The following is a 13,996-nucleotide window of genomic DNA, read 5'->3' on the forward strand; positions in this document are numbered from 1 at the left end:
TGTGTTTTCAAATGTGTCACTGTTGAATGTCAGTGCAGAACACATAGCAGTGTCATACAGACTCTTCTGTAGTTCATGAAATGCTCTTCTCTATTGCAGCCCCTCAACAAAAAGAAGAAAGAGAAAGAACGATGCACAGCGCTGCAGGACAAGCTGCAGGAAGAGGAGAAGAAACAGCTGGAGCATGTGCAGAGAGTTCTGCACCGCCTCAAACTGGAGAAAGACAACTGGTTACTTGCCAGTGAGTCCTCAGATAACTCTCTCAGGATCTCTCCGGTGCTCAAAGGCTCTTCGCGTCTCACTCACCCCCGTATTCTCTCTATTCTCAGAATCCACTAAGAATGAAACCATCACTAAGTTCCTGCAGCTCTGCATCTTCCCCCGCTGCGTCTTCTCAGCCATTGATGCCGTTTACTGCGCTCGCTTCGTGGAGCTGGTACACCAGCAGAAGACGCCCAACTTCTGCACTCTGCTCTGCTACGACAGAGTGAGTTCATTGCCGTATGCTGTACCATTACAGGCACTTTCAACAAATGGCCTACAAAATAATGTCTCCTTCGGAACAGTAGAAAAGCGCAAATTCTATGTTTTATAGAACGAGAACTTAAAACCATCATAAATGTGATATGAAACTTATCTGGTATTAAATGACAAACATTTTTACAGCAACACAGAAATAATTGAATACAATTCAAGTGATTGTATGCATTTGTTAATTGATTGTATTCATAAATGCTGCTCATTCAAACCTACTACATTGCCGCTCAAAAGTTTGCGATCAGTAAGATTTTTAATGCTTTTTTAGGGACTTTTCTGCTCATCAAAATATAATACATTTTATTATATAATAAGTTAGATTTTAATTTAATTAAAATAGAAAACCACTACTTTAAATTGCATTAACATTTCACAATACTATTTTTTTTTTCTCTATATTTAAAAAAAAAAAATCTTTGATTTCCGCTTCTTCGATTTCTTCCATTGCTTCGGTCTCTTCGACTTCTTTGACATCTATGGTTTCTTCCTAGGTTTTTCTTCCATGGTTTCTGACTAGGTTTTAACTTCTACTTCGATTTTGTCTTCGACTTCTGCTTCTTTGACTTCTTCTATGGCTTCTGCCTCTTCGCATGTTTCTTCGACTTCTACATCTTCAACTTCTATGGCTTCTGCCTCTTCGACTTTTTCATCAACTTCTATGGCTTCTGCATCTTTGACTTTTTCTTTGACTTCTATGGCTTCTGCCTCTTAGACTTTTTCTTCAATTTCTTCTTTCACTTCTGCCTCTTCGACTTCTATGGCTTCTGCATCTTTGACTTTTTCTTCAATTTCTTCTTTCACTTCTGCCTCTTCGACTTCTATGGCTTCTGCATCTTCAACTTTTTCTTCGACTTCTATGGCTTCTGCCTCTTCAACTTTTTCTTCGACTTCTATGGCTTCTGCCTCTTTGACTTTTTCTTCAATTTCTTCTTTCACTTCTGCCTCTTCGACTTCTATGGCTTCTGCCTCTTCAACTTTTTCTTCGACTTCTATGGCTTCTGCCTCTTTGACTTTTTCTTCAATTTCTTCTTTCACTTCTGCCTCTTCGACTTCTATGGCTTCTGCCTCTTCAACTTTTTCTTCGACTTCTATGGCTTCTGCCTCTTTGACTTTTTCTTCAATTTCTTCTTTCACTTCTGCCTCTTCGACTTCTATGGCTTCTGCATCTTCAACTTTTTCTTCGACTTCTATGGCTTCTGCCTCTTCAACTTTTTCTTCGACTTCTATGGCTTCTGCCTCTTTGACTTTTTCTTCAATTTCTTCTTTCACTTCTGCCTCTTTGACTTTTTCTTCGACTTCTATGGCTTCTGCCTCTTCAACTTTTTCTTCGACTTCTATGGCTTCTGCCTCTTTGACTTTTTCTTCGACTTCTATGGCTTCTGCCTCTTCAACTTTTTCTTCGACTTCTATGGCTTCTGCCTCTTCAACTTTTTCTTCGACTTCTATGGCTTCTGCCTCTTCAACTTTTTCTTCGACTTCTATGGCTTCTGCCTCTTCAACTTTTTCTTCGACTTCTATGGCTTCTGCCTCTTTAACTTTTTCTTCGACTTCTATGGCTTCTGCCTCTTTGACTTTTTCTTCGACTTCTATGGCTTCTGCCTCTTTGACTTTTTCTTCAATTTCTTCTTTCACTTCTGCCTCTTCGACTTCTATGGCTTCTGCCTCTTCAACTTTTTCTTCGACTTCTATGGCTTCTGCCTCTTTGACTTTTTCTTCAATTTCTTCTTTCACTTCTGCCTCTTCGACTTCTATGGCTTCTGCCTCTTCAACTTTTTCTTCGACTTCTATGGCTTCTGCCTCTTTGACTTTTTCTTCGACTTCTATGGCTTCTGCCTCTTCAACTTTTTCTTCGGCTTCTATGGCTTCTGCCTCTTCGACTTTTTCTTCGACTTCTATGGCTTCTGCCTCTTTGACTTTTTCTTCGACTTCTATGGCTTCTGCCTCTTCGACTTTTTCTTCGACTTCTATGGCTTCTGCCTCTTCAACTTTTTGTTCGACTTCTATGGCTTCTGCCTCTTCAACTTTTTCTTCGACTTCTATGGCTTCTGCCTCTTTGACTTTTTGTTCGACTTCTATGGCTTCTGCCTCTTTGACTTTTTGTTCGACTTCTATGGCTTCTGCCTCTTCAACTTTTTCTTCGACTTCTATGGCTTCTGCATCTTCAACTTTTTCTTCGACTTCTATGGCTTCCGCCTCTTCAACTTTTTCTTCGACTTCTATGGCTTCTGCATCTTCAACTTTTTCTTCGACTTCTATGGCTTCTGCATCTTTGACTTTTTCTTCGATTTCTTCTTTCTCTTCTGCCTCTGACTTTTTCTTAAAAATATAGAAAATATCTTTAAAAAAAGAATGGTATTGTGAAATGTTAGTGCAATTTAAAGTAGTTGTTTTCTATTTTAATTACTTTAAAATAAAATGTATTCCTGTAATGCAAGGCATCATTATCCCAGTCTTCTTTGATGAATAAAACTTTAAAAAGAACAGCATTTCTTTAAAGTAGAAAACGTTTGTAGCAAACACCTTGTTCAAAGTTTGGGGTCAATAAATTGTTTTTGTCTTTCTCTCTTTGGAAGAAGTTAATACTTTAATTCGGGAAGGATGTGTTAAATTGATAAAAAGTGATATAGACTTTGAATAAATGCTGTTCTTTTTAACTTTTTATTCATCAAAGAATCCTGAAAAAAGTATTACATGTTCCAAAAAATATTAAGCAGCACAACTGTTTCCAACACTGATAATTAAAGTAATAAATCAGTATATTCATAATATTACTTTTTTTCTGTATTTTTGGTCAAATAAATGGAACTTTGATGAGCATAAGAGCCTAAAAACATAATCTTACTGATCCCAAACTTTTGAGCAGCAGTGTATATTTATCTTCATGTGGGAAACATGGTTTTAAATAATTAAACCAAAATTTCTTCCAAACTATTTAGTCCCTAATGAGTAACAACATAATTTAGACTCAATCTGCAACCCTGTTATCATTCTGGTGTATTTTCATTTGATTGAATGCTTTATTCCAGACTTTAATTGTGTCTGTTTATAATGTTAATTGCTTAGAAAAATAATGAAATCAACAAATCAGGTTTTTAAACTGTGCTCTGATTATGTCCCAGATTTCAGTAACAAGGTTGCAAAAATGTGCAAATCTCACTTTATGTAGGAGTTTCAGTGCCTCTTTGCTAATCTCTTGATGGAAAGTGCTATCGCAGGGCTGTTAATGGCTTGTTTGCCTTGTGTTTATGTGCCAGTGGCTATAGTCAAAGAGCCACAAGCTTATCTAGGATTCTGTTTGTTAATGTGTTGCTCTCTTGTGCTTTTATCTGAATGTTTGAAGTATTTCCATTATGGTGATTAGAGAATGGTGGGGTCTGTGTTTAATGACCGCAGTAGTTCTCTCTCATCCTACTCAACCTTCTCGTTCTGTTTCTATCCACGCTCATCTAGGTGTTCTCTGATATCATCTACACGGTAGCGAGCTGCACAGAGAACGAGTCTCGTCGCTACGGCCGTTTTCTCTGCTGCATGTTGGAGACTGTGACTCGATGGCACAGCGACAGAGCCGTCTATGAGAAGGTATAGTGTGTTTCAGCACTGACGCTCAGACTCTGGTTAATTTATTCTGTCAGTGCTGTCTCTAGCGCGTTCTAGTCACGACTAAATTGGTATCTGTGAAAATGAGTTGGCAGTGCGTCCTTTCCCTGAAGGATCAGAGTGTTTAATTCTTCATTAGGAGCAAACTGATCTTCAAAGTTAAATCATCTTCTGTTTTAACATTTCTAATAGACTTTTATTATGTAACAACTTAAAATAGTTTCTCCCTATATATTTTGAGTTTTAGGTTAAACATGCCTGCTGTTATTGCCTTGTCTTATTTGTTTCTGGTTTCTTCACTAGGAGTGTGGAAATTATCCTGGGTTCCTGACTATTTTCCGAGCCAGTGGTTTTGACGGAGGGAACAAAGCCGATCAGCTGGACTATGAGAATTTCCGGCATGTTGTCCACAAATGGCATTACAAGTTGACTAAAGTTAGTATTGTATTGATTGATTGAAAAATTTTCAACTATTCAGCTTTCTTGCTTTAGCTTCTATTTAATAGAATTATAATTGATGATTATTGTAAATTATAGTGATTTTAAATGATTTCTAGTATGTGTCTTACAATTTTGATAGCTTGAGAAATGATGTGGTGATTAATGAACCAAATGAATCGCAAATTAATTGCACATCAGTTTTGACTGAGAAAGTATCACCCAACAGATAATTTAAGACATCTGTGACCCTGGACCACAAAACCAGTTTTAAGTAGCATGAGTATATTTGTAGCAATAGCTAAAAATACATTATATGGGTCAAGTTATTGATTATTGATGTCAAAAATCATTAGGATATTGAGTAAAGATTATGTTCCATGAAGATATTTTGTAAATTTTCTAGTGTGAATACATCAAAACTTGATTTTTGATTAGTAATATGCAATGCTAAGAACTTCATTTGGACAACTTTAAAGGCGATTTTCTTAGTATTTTGATATTTTGCACAATAGCTGTATCTTGGCCAAATAGTGTCCTATTCTAACAAAACATAAATTAAAAAATTAATAATAAATTATTTCCGATGTTTCATTAAACTTAATTAAAACAAAAAAAAATTACTCTTATGACTGGTTTTGTAATCCAGGGTCACATTTAGAACTTACAAAGTAGCTTTCAATATAAATGTTTTGATTTAACATTAAATAAACAAACACATACATATATACATGATTTTTAAAGAATTACCTGTTAGTAGGTGGTGGCAAGTCATTGTCTATAAGTGAGGCCTTCAGTTGTTCAGCTTCATTCAGGAACAAAGCAATTGACGGTCTCGCGATTCCTTAAGAACCAGATTTATTCAGTAATGAGACGCTGTGTTGCTTGGACACACAACAATTCTGCTGTGAATTAGTTTGGAACTATTTTCGTTTAAGAAATTGAGCAAAACAGACAATTGACAATTATGGTCTAAAAATCAAAGTGCCCCTATTATGGATTATGACAGGTTCATATTTTGGTTTTGGGAGTCCCCAACAAAAGGTTGACATGCATGCAAGGTAAAAAAAAAAAAAAAAACACTTTCATTGTCTTTTAATATGCATTTATTTTTACTGTATTTGCTCAAAGACTCCCAAATGAATCGTTAAGCAAATCGTTTTTTTCCAAATCCCTCCGTTACATGAAGCTAATCGGCGATGATTGGTCCGATGACCCAGACTGTTGTGATTGGTCCACTGCGTGCAGCGCATGTCAGAAACAGAACGCCCATCACCATCACATTAAACACCAAAACAGCCATGGGATATGCATTAGCCCAATGCAGAAACGTATTGATAAAACACTGCAGTATTGCTCTATTCTTTATCGTAACTCCAAATAATAAGAACAACAAGCATTCACTATTCAGTGACACATTTCTAGACAATTGCGATCAATCAGATACAGTGGGTACATACTGGGTTGATACACTGCCAATTTTTCAAGTTTTCCCACTTGCAAAGAATGGGGAGATCTGTAATTTTCATCATAGGTACACCTCAACTGTGTACCTTTCCATTTTAATGCATGAAATAAGTATTTGATACAATAGAAAAATAGAACTTAATATTTGGTACAGAAACCTTTGTAACACTGTGCACTTTCAGATTTAACTTTGCGTAAAAGGTAATTTTCAAAAATCCATAATAGGGGCACTTTAACTTGACGCTTTTATACAATTGTTCAATAAACAAGGTCACATTTGCAATCATGCAGATATTCTAATAGGCTGAATGATGCAGTCTGTCATTTGTCCTGCATCATGTTCATCAGCAAGTGAATGCAACAGCGTTTGATAAAATGACAGCACTTTCTCAACATTGTTTAGTCCAGCTACTGATGCACAAAACTAAAATCTAAATTCAAAGTTTTAAGGCATGACTTATTCATTTTCCAGATGATAATGGTGTGTTACTACACATACTCCTGTGGCTCTCTTTTAATGTGATTTAATATTCCTGGCATTTCAGTCAGCTTATATAAGGCTTTGTCTTTTGTATAAATGTGACTTTTTGTTAGCGCCTCGTGTACAGAAAAAAAAAACCCTTCTTCTTTCCTCAGGCGTCAGTTCACTGTCTGGAGACGGGCGAGTACACCCACATCCGCAACATCCTGATCGTGCTAACCAAGATCCTACCCTGGTACCCCAAGGTGCTGAACCTGGGCCAGGCTCTGGAGTGCCGCGTTCACAAGATCTGCCAGGAAGAGAAAGAGAAGAGGCCCGATCTCTATGCGTTAGCCATGGGGTAACTGAGCCGAGAGCCGGCTGGCCTCAGCATTCTGAAGTGCTTTCACCACACTGGTTTAGAGGGTCCAGTCTTATCTTTCACTTTCAGGAGTCTAGCTGGTGGTAGTCTAGTGTTTTCCACATTATAATTCTGTTTGCTTTCTTGTAAGATTATGGGTATGAAGTTTACGGAGGCCCCTAGAAATATACACTGGAAGGATATAAAATGTGGCCCACAGTTTGTTTCTCTGAATCGTTAAGTTTAGTTTAAACCTTAGCCAATTTCTTTGTTTAATTTTTCTCTGCTGTTTTAAATTTTCACTCCCACAGCTTAGATCATCCACAAATTTCTGAAAGTTGATCAGTGGGTTTATCAAACCATTTGCAAGCAAAACCTTGTTGAACTTGCAGATGAATTCTTGAATCTTGGCACAAAAGAAAGAAAGTTCTCCCTACACAAACCTATGGCACATTTCACTAGGGCTGCACGAAGAACCGTGTTTTAATTGATCACGATTTCCACTTCTGTTGATGTATTAGTTGTCTGTGGTTATTTATCCTGGAAACGTTTCAATTTAATTTCTTTTAATTTAATTTAAGCCTCCACAAGCTTTTGTGTGTGCCGTTGCCAGATGTCAAGGGTTTTAATCCCCGATCAGAGCTTTTTTTCCTCCTAAATCAATACGATTTCTGCCGAGTGGTTCACTTAATCTTCCTGTTCTGGCAACCATAAGTATGCACACTCACTTATGCTGCACTGATGAGCTGAAAAAGCTGGAATTTAGCTTTCTATTGTGATATTCTCCACAATTATTTAGCTGCGATGAAATCATGCAAGTTGACTTTCAATGCTCTTGATTTGTGCATATGTGAAAGAGCAGTAATTCAATAGAAATGTAAAAAATAGAATAATTGGGAATAAATTTTTGCGCAAAATAATCGTAATTTATCATTGTCGTGTAGCCCTGTTGTTTGCATATCTTTGCCATAGTGCAGTAGAAATCTGGTTACTGTGTCTTACATTTGCTCAGCCTTAAAGTGCTTTTCCTAAATGCACCGCTAGGGGTGCTGTGACCAAATAAATCCACTCAGCCTTACAATGTGCATGTGCAAGTAGGCTTAAAACATTACTGAATAATTGCAGAAATAAATCATTAATGAGGGAAGTCCCCGTACGCCAACCATCAGCTGTTCTTTAACTATCAGCGGGGAGTTTCTGGGCGTCTCTCTTGGCAGAGGTTAGCCACATTAAGGCAGATTTATTCGTTGCTCTTTTCTGCCGCTTTTAGCAGGCGCACCGCAGTGGGATTGATTAAATGTGTCGGACCGGTGCAGTTGAAGACAGGAGTGGATGGCCATCTTAGGCACATGTAAAGGGAAGCTTTTTTGTTGTCAGATTGTTTGAGAAGGAGACTTGAAGGCTCATAATTCAGTGCAGTCATTCCAACCAAAATTGCAAGTGAAGGTTTGGCCTCTCAAGGAGCCTCTTCATTGCTGCTTAATGAACACAGTCCATTCAGCTATTGGACTTTGCCGACCGGAAGGCCTTTGTTGTGTCATGATAAGACGATCTTATCAGTTATCAGCTGTAATGGGCTGTTTTGCTTCACTGGAGCTGGAATTAGTGACGAGGACTTGATGGTGGCACACAAGGGCAGCCTCTGTTAACAAAACCTAGTGAAGATGCCTTGCTGTCTGCTTTATACACAAGGCAGTAACCTAAAATAGAAGTAACTGATTTAAAGTTGCATATCCCATGTGCCATCTTTAAATCTTCTGGACTAGATGTCACATTTAAAAAAAACATATATACTACTGTTCAAATATTTTTGGTCAGTAAGATTTTTTTGTTGTTGTTTTTTCTCTTTAAAAAAAAGATTTTTACACTCAGGGTTAAATGTAAATGTCTTAATTGTAGTTGTATCAAATGTAAGGCCATAAAAAGGCTTAAATGGTACAAGAAAGTCTTAATTATGATTTCATGAAGTCTTAAATTTGCAGTAACTGGGAAAACCGTAATATTTCTGCCGTTTCGAAAGCACCACCTGCTGGTAGGGAATGAATTTGCATTTCCAATAAGGCCGTCTGCTGTTTTTGTTCAGACCAAAGTGAAAATTAACCGAAGATTTTAGTTTTAGAGTTGTAAATGTGAACTGGTGGATCGTCAAGAAGATAATGCAATATAGAAAAATTGAGAAAATTAATTAATATAATAATTGATTGATCTTTTTTTTTATTAATACTGTTGACATAATTTTATAAAACTTTGTGTTTTTTGTAAAAACAATCTTGTATCTGAACTATTAATCATGATATTTACAGGCATTTTACAGTTTAATATGTTACCATAGACATTGCCCTACCCTGCTATGGTTTTAATTACTCATGCAGGTCTTAAAAAAGGTCTTGAAAAGTATTACATTTGAGCTTAAAATCATTGTTAGAAAAAAAATCATATTTTTTTTATTCATCAAAATTTTATTAAAATGATTTCTGAAGAACCATGTGAATTGAAGACTGAAGTAATGATGCATAAAATTCTGCTTCGATCACAGAAAAAAAAATGATTTCAAAATACATTTAATAGAAAAGTTATTTATAATTGTAAAAAAAAAATACAAATACAGTCTTGCTGAGCATAAGACTTTTTGAAAGCATAAAATAGAAACTTACTGACTCCAAACCTTTGAGCAAAAGTGTATATTGGATTAAAATAGTCTGATTGTTTAGTTTGAGAAGGTCACACATGAATTTCTCATGTGTCATCTTTTTTAGAAGGTTGTAACTGCCTATGTTGTAGACTTGTTTTGTTCATCAAAGAATTCAGACAGAAAATGATCACTTTCCACAAAAATATTAGGCACGACTGTTTTTAACATTAAAAAATAATCAGAAATTGGAAAAATATTAGAATGATTTCTGAAGAATCATGTGAAATTCCGCTTTGATCACAGGAAAAAAATACATTTCAAAATATATTTAATAGAAAAGTTATTTATAATTGTAAAAAAAAAAAGAAACTAACTGACTCCAAACTTTTGAGCAGAAGTGTATATTGGATTAAAATAGTGTGGTTGTTTAGTTTGTGAAGGTCACATAGTTTAGAAAAAAATGTGCAAGTCATTGGCTTGCAAATTGATTAGACTTTCAATCATAATGAGGAACTGATTTCTTTTTAAATTGGCGTTTCTTCCGTCGCAGAATTGGTAATAACTGTTGACATGTAATTGTTGCGTTCATGCCACCAGTGGGATTTCTCAGCACACCTCAGCTTATTGGGCAGACGTGGGCCCTGTTCTTTGTGTTTCTCTGTAGACACATGGAATCAACAAGAAATGAAAGGGGGAAATCAGACCTTGTGTTCAGCCTCTCGAAAATATGCCCATCTAGTTACGTTAATATTGTCATAAAACCTGGCCTCGGCGAACACAACCCCTCTCGAGGATTTCTTTTTGAATCCATCCATTTCTGAGTGATTTTAAGCATTACACTTCGTATTACCATCTGCCGTGATTTTAACCATGTGTGTGACTTGCAGCTACTCTGGCCAATTGAAAGGCAGGAAAGTGCACATGGTGCCTGAAAATGAGTTCCACCATAAGGAGCAGCCAGTGCGCAGCGCCACGCCTGGCACTCTGCAGAACGGACCTGGCAACACGGGCAAGCCTGCCGCCACTGCCGCTGCCAACGCTGGCAAAGCCGAGGAGGGGGCCGTCGAGGACTCAGGTGACTTTATTTGAATAATGTTTTTATTTTATCTACGAAGCTTCAGGAATTGATTTGGTAGCATCTGGACTTGTTTGTCCATTTATTGAAAACGTCTTGACACTCATTTAAAATGAAACACGTCGCCATGGCGTACAACACTCGCTGGGGGAATTGCCACCCTGAGGGAGTTAATTGCAATTACTGTGTGAATTGGGGTAAAACTGTGGAGGATATTAGAACAGAAAAGACCCATTAACACAGAAACAAGTACACCAGCAGGATTGATCACAACAGCAGCGCAGGTCTCATGACTCCAGGCTCTTCAGGATGGATTCGGTCCATCATGCGGCTCTAGAAGCTACTAAACTAAACGTGTTCAAACCTGTGTTCATTTTAAAACTACTGATTTTCGATTACGTGATCGCATCATGAATATCACTGAGGTGTCACAAACGAAACGGGAGCTTGGAGATGAATGTCGTCGTGACAAAGCATACGCTTGCAGAATTTTGAGATTAAGTTGTTTTGTGGGTTGCAAAAAATGAAGATATCACACTACCGTTTAGAATCTTGCATAATATATTGAAATGCTTTTGAAAGAAGTCTCTAATGCTTAAAGGATTAGTTCACTTCCAGAACAAAAATTTACAGATCATGTATTTACCTCATTGTCATCCAAGATGTTCATGTCTTTCTTTCTTCAGTCGTAAAGAAATAGTTTTTTGAGGAAAACTTTTCAGGATTTCTCTGCATATAGTGGACTTCTATGGTTTGAACTTCCAAAGTGCAGTTTAAATCAGCTTCAAAGGGCTCTAAACGATCCCAGCCGAGAAAGAATGGTCTTATTTAGTGAAATGATCGCACATGCACATGCGTGCTCTGTGTATTCTCGTTCAATACAGTTAGGGTAGGTCGAAAAACTCCCATCTCATTTTCTTCGATTTTTAAAAAATCATTGTTTCGCTAGATAAGACCCTCCTTCTAAAGCTGGGATCGTTTAGAGCCCTTTGAAGCTGCATTTAAACTACATTTTGGAAGTTCAAAATCGGGGGCACCATTGAAGTCCACTATAATATTATTATTATTATTATTATTATTATTAGTATTATTATTAGTATTATTATATAACTTTAAAAAACATAATTTCTTTACGACTGAAGAAAGAAATTCATTATCTGTAAATTTTTGTTCTGGAAGTGAACTAATCCTTCAACAAGACTGCATGTATTTGATCCAAAAATAGTCAAAGGATGTTTTCTATGTGAATCTATGTTAAAATGTAATTGATTGATCAAAGCTGAATTTTCAGCATCAGTACTCCAGTCTTCAGTGTCACATGATCCTAATATTTTTGTGGAAAATGATTTTTTTTTTTTCTAAATTCTTTGAATAAAAAAAAGTCCAAAAGAGAAGCATTTATTTACAATATGATTTTTTTGTAACATTGTAAAAATCTTTACTGTTTTTTTAATGAAACATTGATTATTACCAGTGTTGAAAACCATTGTGCTGCTGAATAGGAAAAACAAAACAGCATTTACAGTTGAAGTCAGAACCTGAAAAATCTTAATTATTTTACCAACATAACAGGAATCATACAAAATGCATGATATTTTAATATTGTCTGTACTCTCCTTAATAAGATATTTTACATAGGACATTTACATATAGTCCACAAGAGGAAAATAATAGTTGAATATATAAAAATGACCCTGTTCAAAAGTTTACATAAACTTGACTATGATTTTGAGATCCATCTTTTCTCACTGAGGACAACTGAGGGACTCATAAGCAACTATTACAGAAGGTTCAAATGCTCACTGATGCTTAAAAAGGAAAAATCATGCATTAAGAAATTAACCAAATTTAACTTGGTCTTCTGGGAAACATCTAAGTGTCTTCTGCAGATTCTGAAGGGCAGTACTAAATGACAAAAATATGACATTTAGGCAAAATAAGAAAAATGTACATATTTATTCTGTTCAAAAGTTTACACACTTGGCTCTAAATGCATGTTTTTTTCCTTCTGGAGCATCAGTGAGTGTTTCAATCTTCTGTAATAGTTGCATATGAGTCCCTCAGTTGTCCTCAGTGTGAAAAGATGGATCTCAAAATCACACAGTCATTGTTAGAAAGGGTTCAAATACACAAAAATGCTGGAAAACCAAAGAATTTGTGGGACCTGAAGGATTTATTTGATGAACAGTGGGCAATTTAACTGTTCACGACAAACAAGGGACTCATGAACAACCATCACTAAACAAAAAAAAAAAAAAAAAAAGCTGTGGATCATTCAGTTAACAACACAGTATCAAGAATCAAGGGGATGTAAACTTTTGAACGGGGTCATTTTTATAAATGTTAAATAAATTAAATTATTTTCGCCAGTGGGCTATATGTAAAACTCTTTTATGTGAAATATCTTATTCAGGACAGTAGTAAATAAAAAAATATCATGCATTTTGTGTGATCCCTCTTGTTTTGGTAAAATAAGCAACATTTTGCAGATTCTGCAAGGTGTATGTAAACCTAAAATCTTGTAGCCTTACAAATGTCTTTACTGCCACTTTTAACCAGTTAAAAGTAAAAAAGCATACAGACTTAATACGTGTAAACGGTAGTGTATATCCACTTTTAGGGAAGGCCTGAGTTAAGTCACGCCTGGATTTCCTGGAAGCAGCGTGACAACCTTTTAGAAGGCAATTTTGGGAAACCACTGTGTTTGGCACTCTTAACAGAATCCACTAAAAAAACACATACGGCTCAATACCCAAGTAACAGCACCTCTGTTGTGAAACATGGTGTTGCTAAGAGTTTTTGTTGCATTTCAGCAGGTGTAAGTAGCCGTTCCCGCCGCACGATACTGTGGAGAGGAGAAATCCCCCATCATCAGTTAAATTCTGCCTTCCATTAGTAGCAGTGATATTAATTGCTCAGAACATAATTTACTGAAAGTGGCACAAAGTACTAACAAAGTGCTGTTTAAAAATCTAAATATCCTGTCTTTTGGAGTAGAATTTATCATTAGCTAGTATTTTAGTATGACACTTTTGATACACTGCTGTAGAATGACCATTGTGTCATTGTGTTGTTGTTGTTTTTTTGTGTGGGGGGGGGGGCAGGTTTTTTCCCCCTAAATCTCAAAGGACATTTTCGGGTGTGTTTAAATAATTCACTTTCTGTGAAGCACAATCTGTGTTTCATTCACTTTTAATGAGCTTTCAATGGCATATGAAGGATGCTCGCAATTTCCCAGCATGCTTAATAGCGATATATATTTAAATCAAGAGCAACTGCCATAACTCTTTCACTGTGTCACCAAACATAGTAGCTTTGGCATTATTACACTTTATCATGAAGTTCTGCCATGCCATAGTTTGCCTCGTTTGTTAGGTATGGACAAAATAATGATGTCTTCCCTCGTGTGACGTCCATGTCGGCTTGGTC

The 13,996-nt window shown here is 36.4% G+C and overlaps 1 protein-coding gene across 5 annotated transcripts in view; it reads left to right on the forward strand.

Annotated features, from left to right (window-relative positions):
• thoc2 (THO complex 2) overlaps positions 1–13,996 on the forward strand; it is a 131,424-nt gene that overhangs the window by 96,213 nt on the left and 21,215 nt on the right. For all 5 annotated transcript variants that reach the window (XR_012339790.1, XR_012339791.1, XM_073821222.1 and 2 more), the window contains exons 24-29: positions 100–241; positions 330–487; positions 3,988–4,116; positions 4,438–4,569; positions 6,676–6,860; positions 10,380–10,567. Coding sequence is in view for 3 of the 5 variants with exons in the window: in XM_073821222.1 (XP_073677323.1) it covers positions 100–241; positions 330–487; positions 3,988–4,116; positions 4,438–4,569; positions 6,676–6,860; positions 10,380–10,567 (934 nt within the window). In the remaining 2 variants the exon portion in view is untranslated. The remainder of the gene's footprint in view (positions 1–99; positions 242–329; positions 488–3,987; positions 4,117–4,437; positions 4,570–6,675; positions 6,861–10,379; positions 10,568–13,996) is intronic.

This window comes from Garra rufa, chromosome 16 (assembly GCF_049309525.1).
Source record: "Garra rufa chromosome 16, GarRuf1.0, whole genome shotgun sequence".
Classification (NCBI taxonomy): domain Eukaryota; kingdom Metazoa; phylum Chordata; class Actinopteri; order Cypriniformes; family Cyprinidae; genus Garra; species Garra rufa.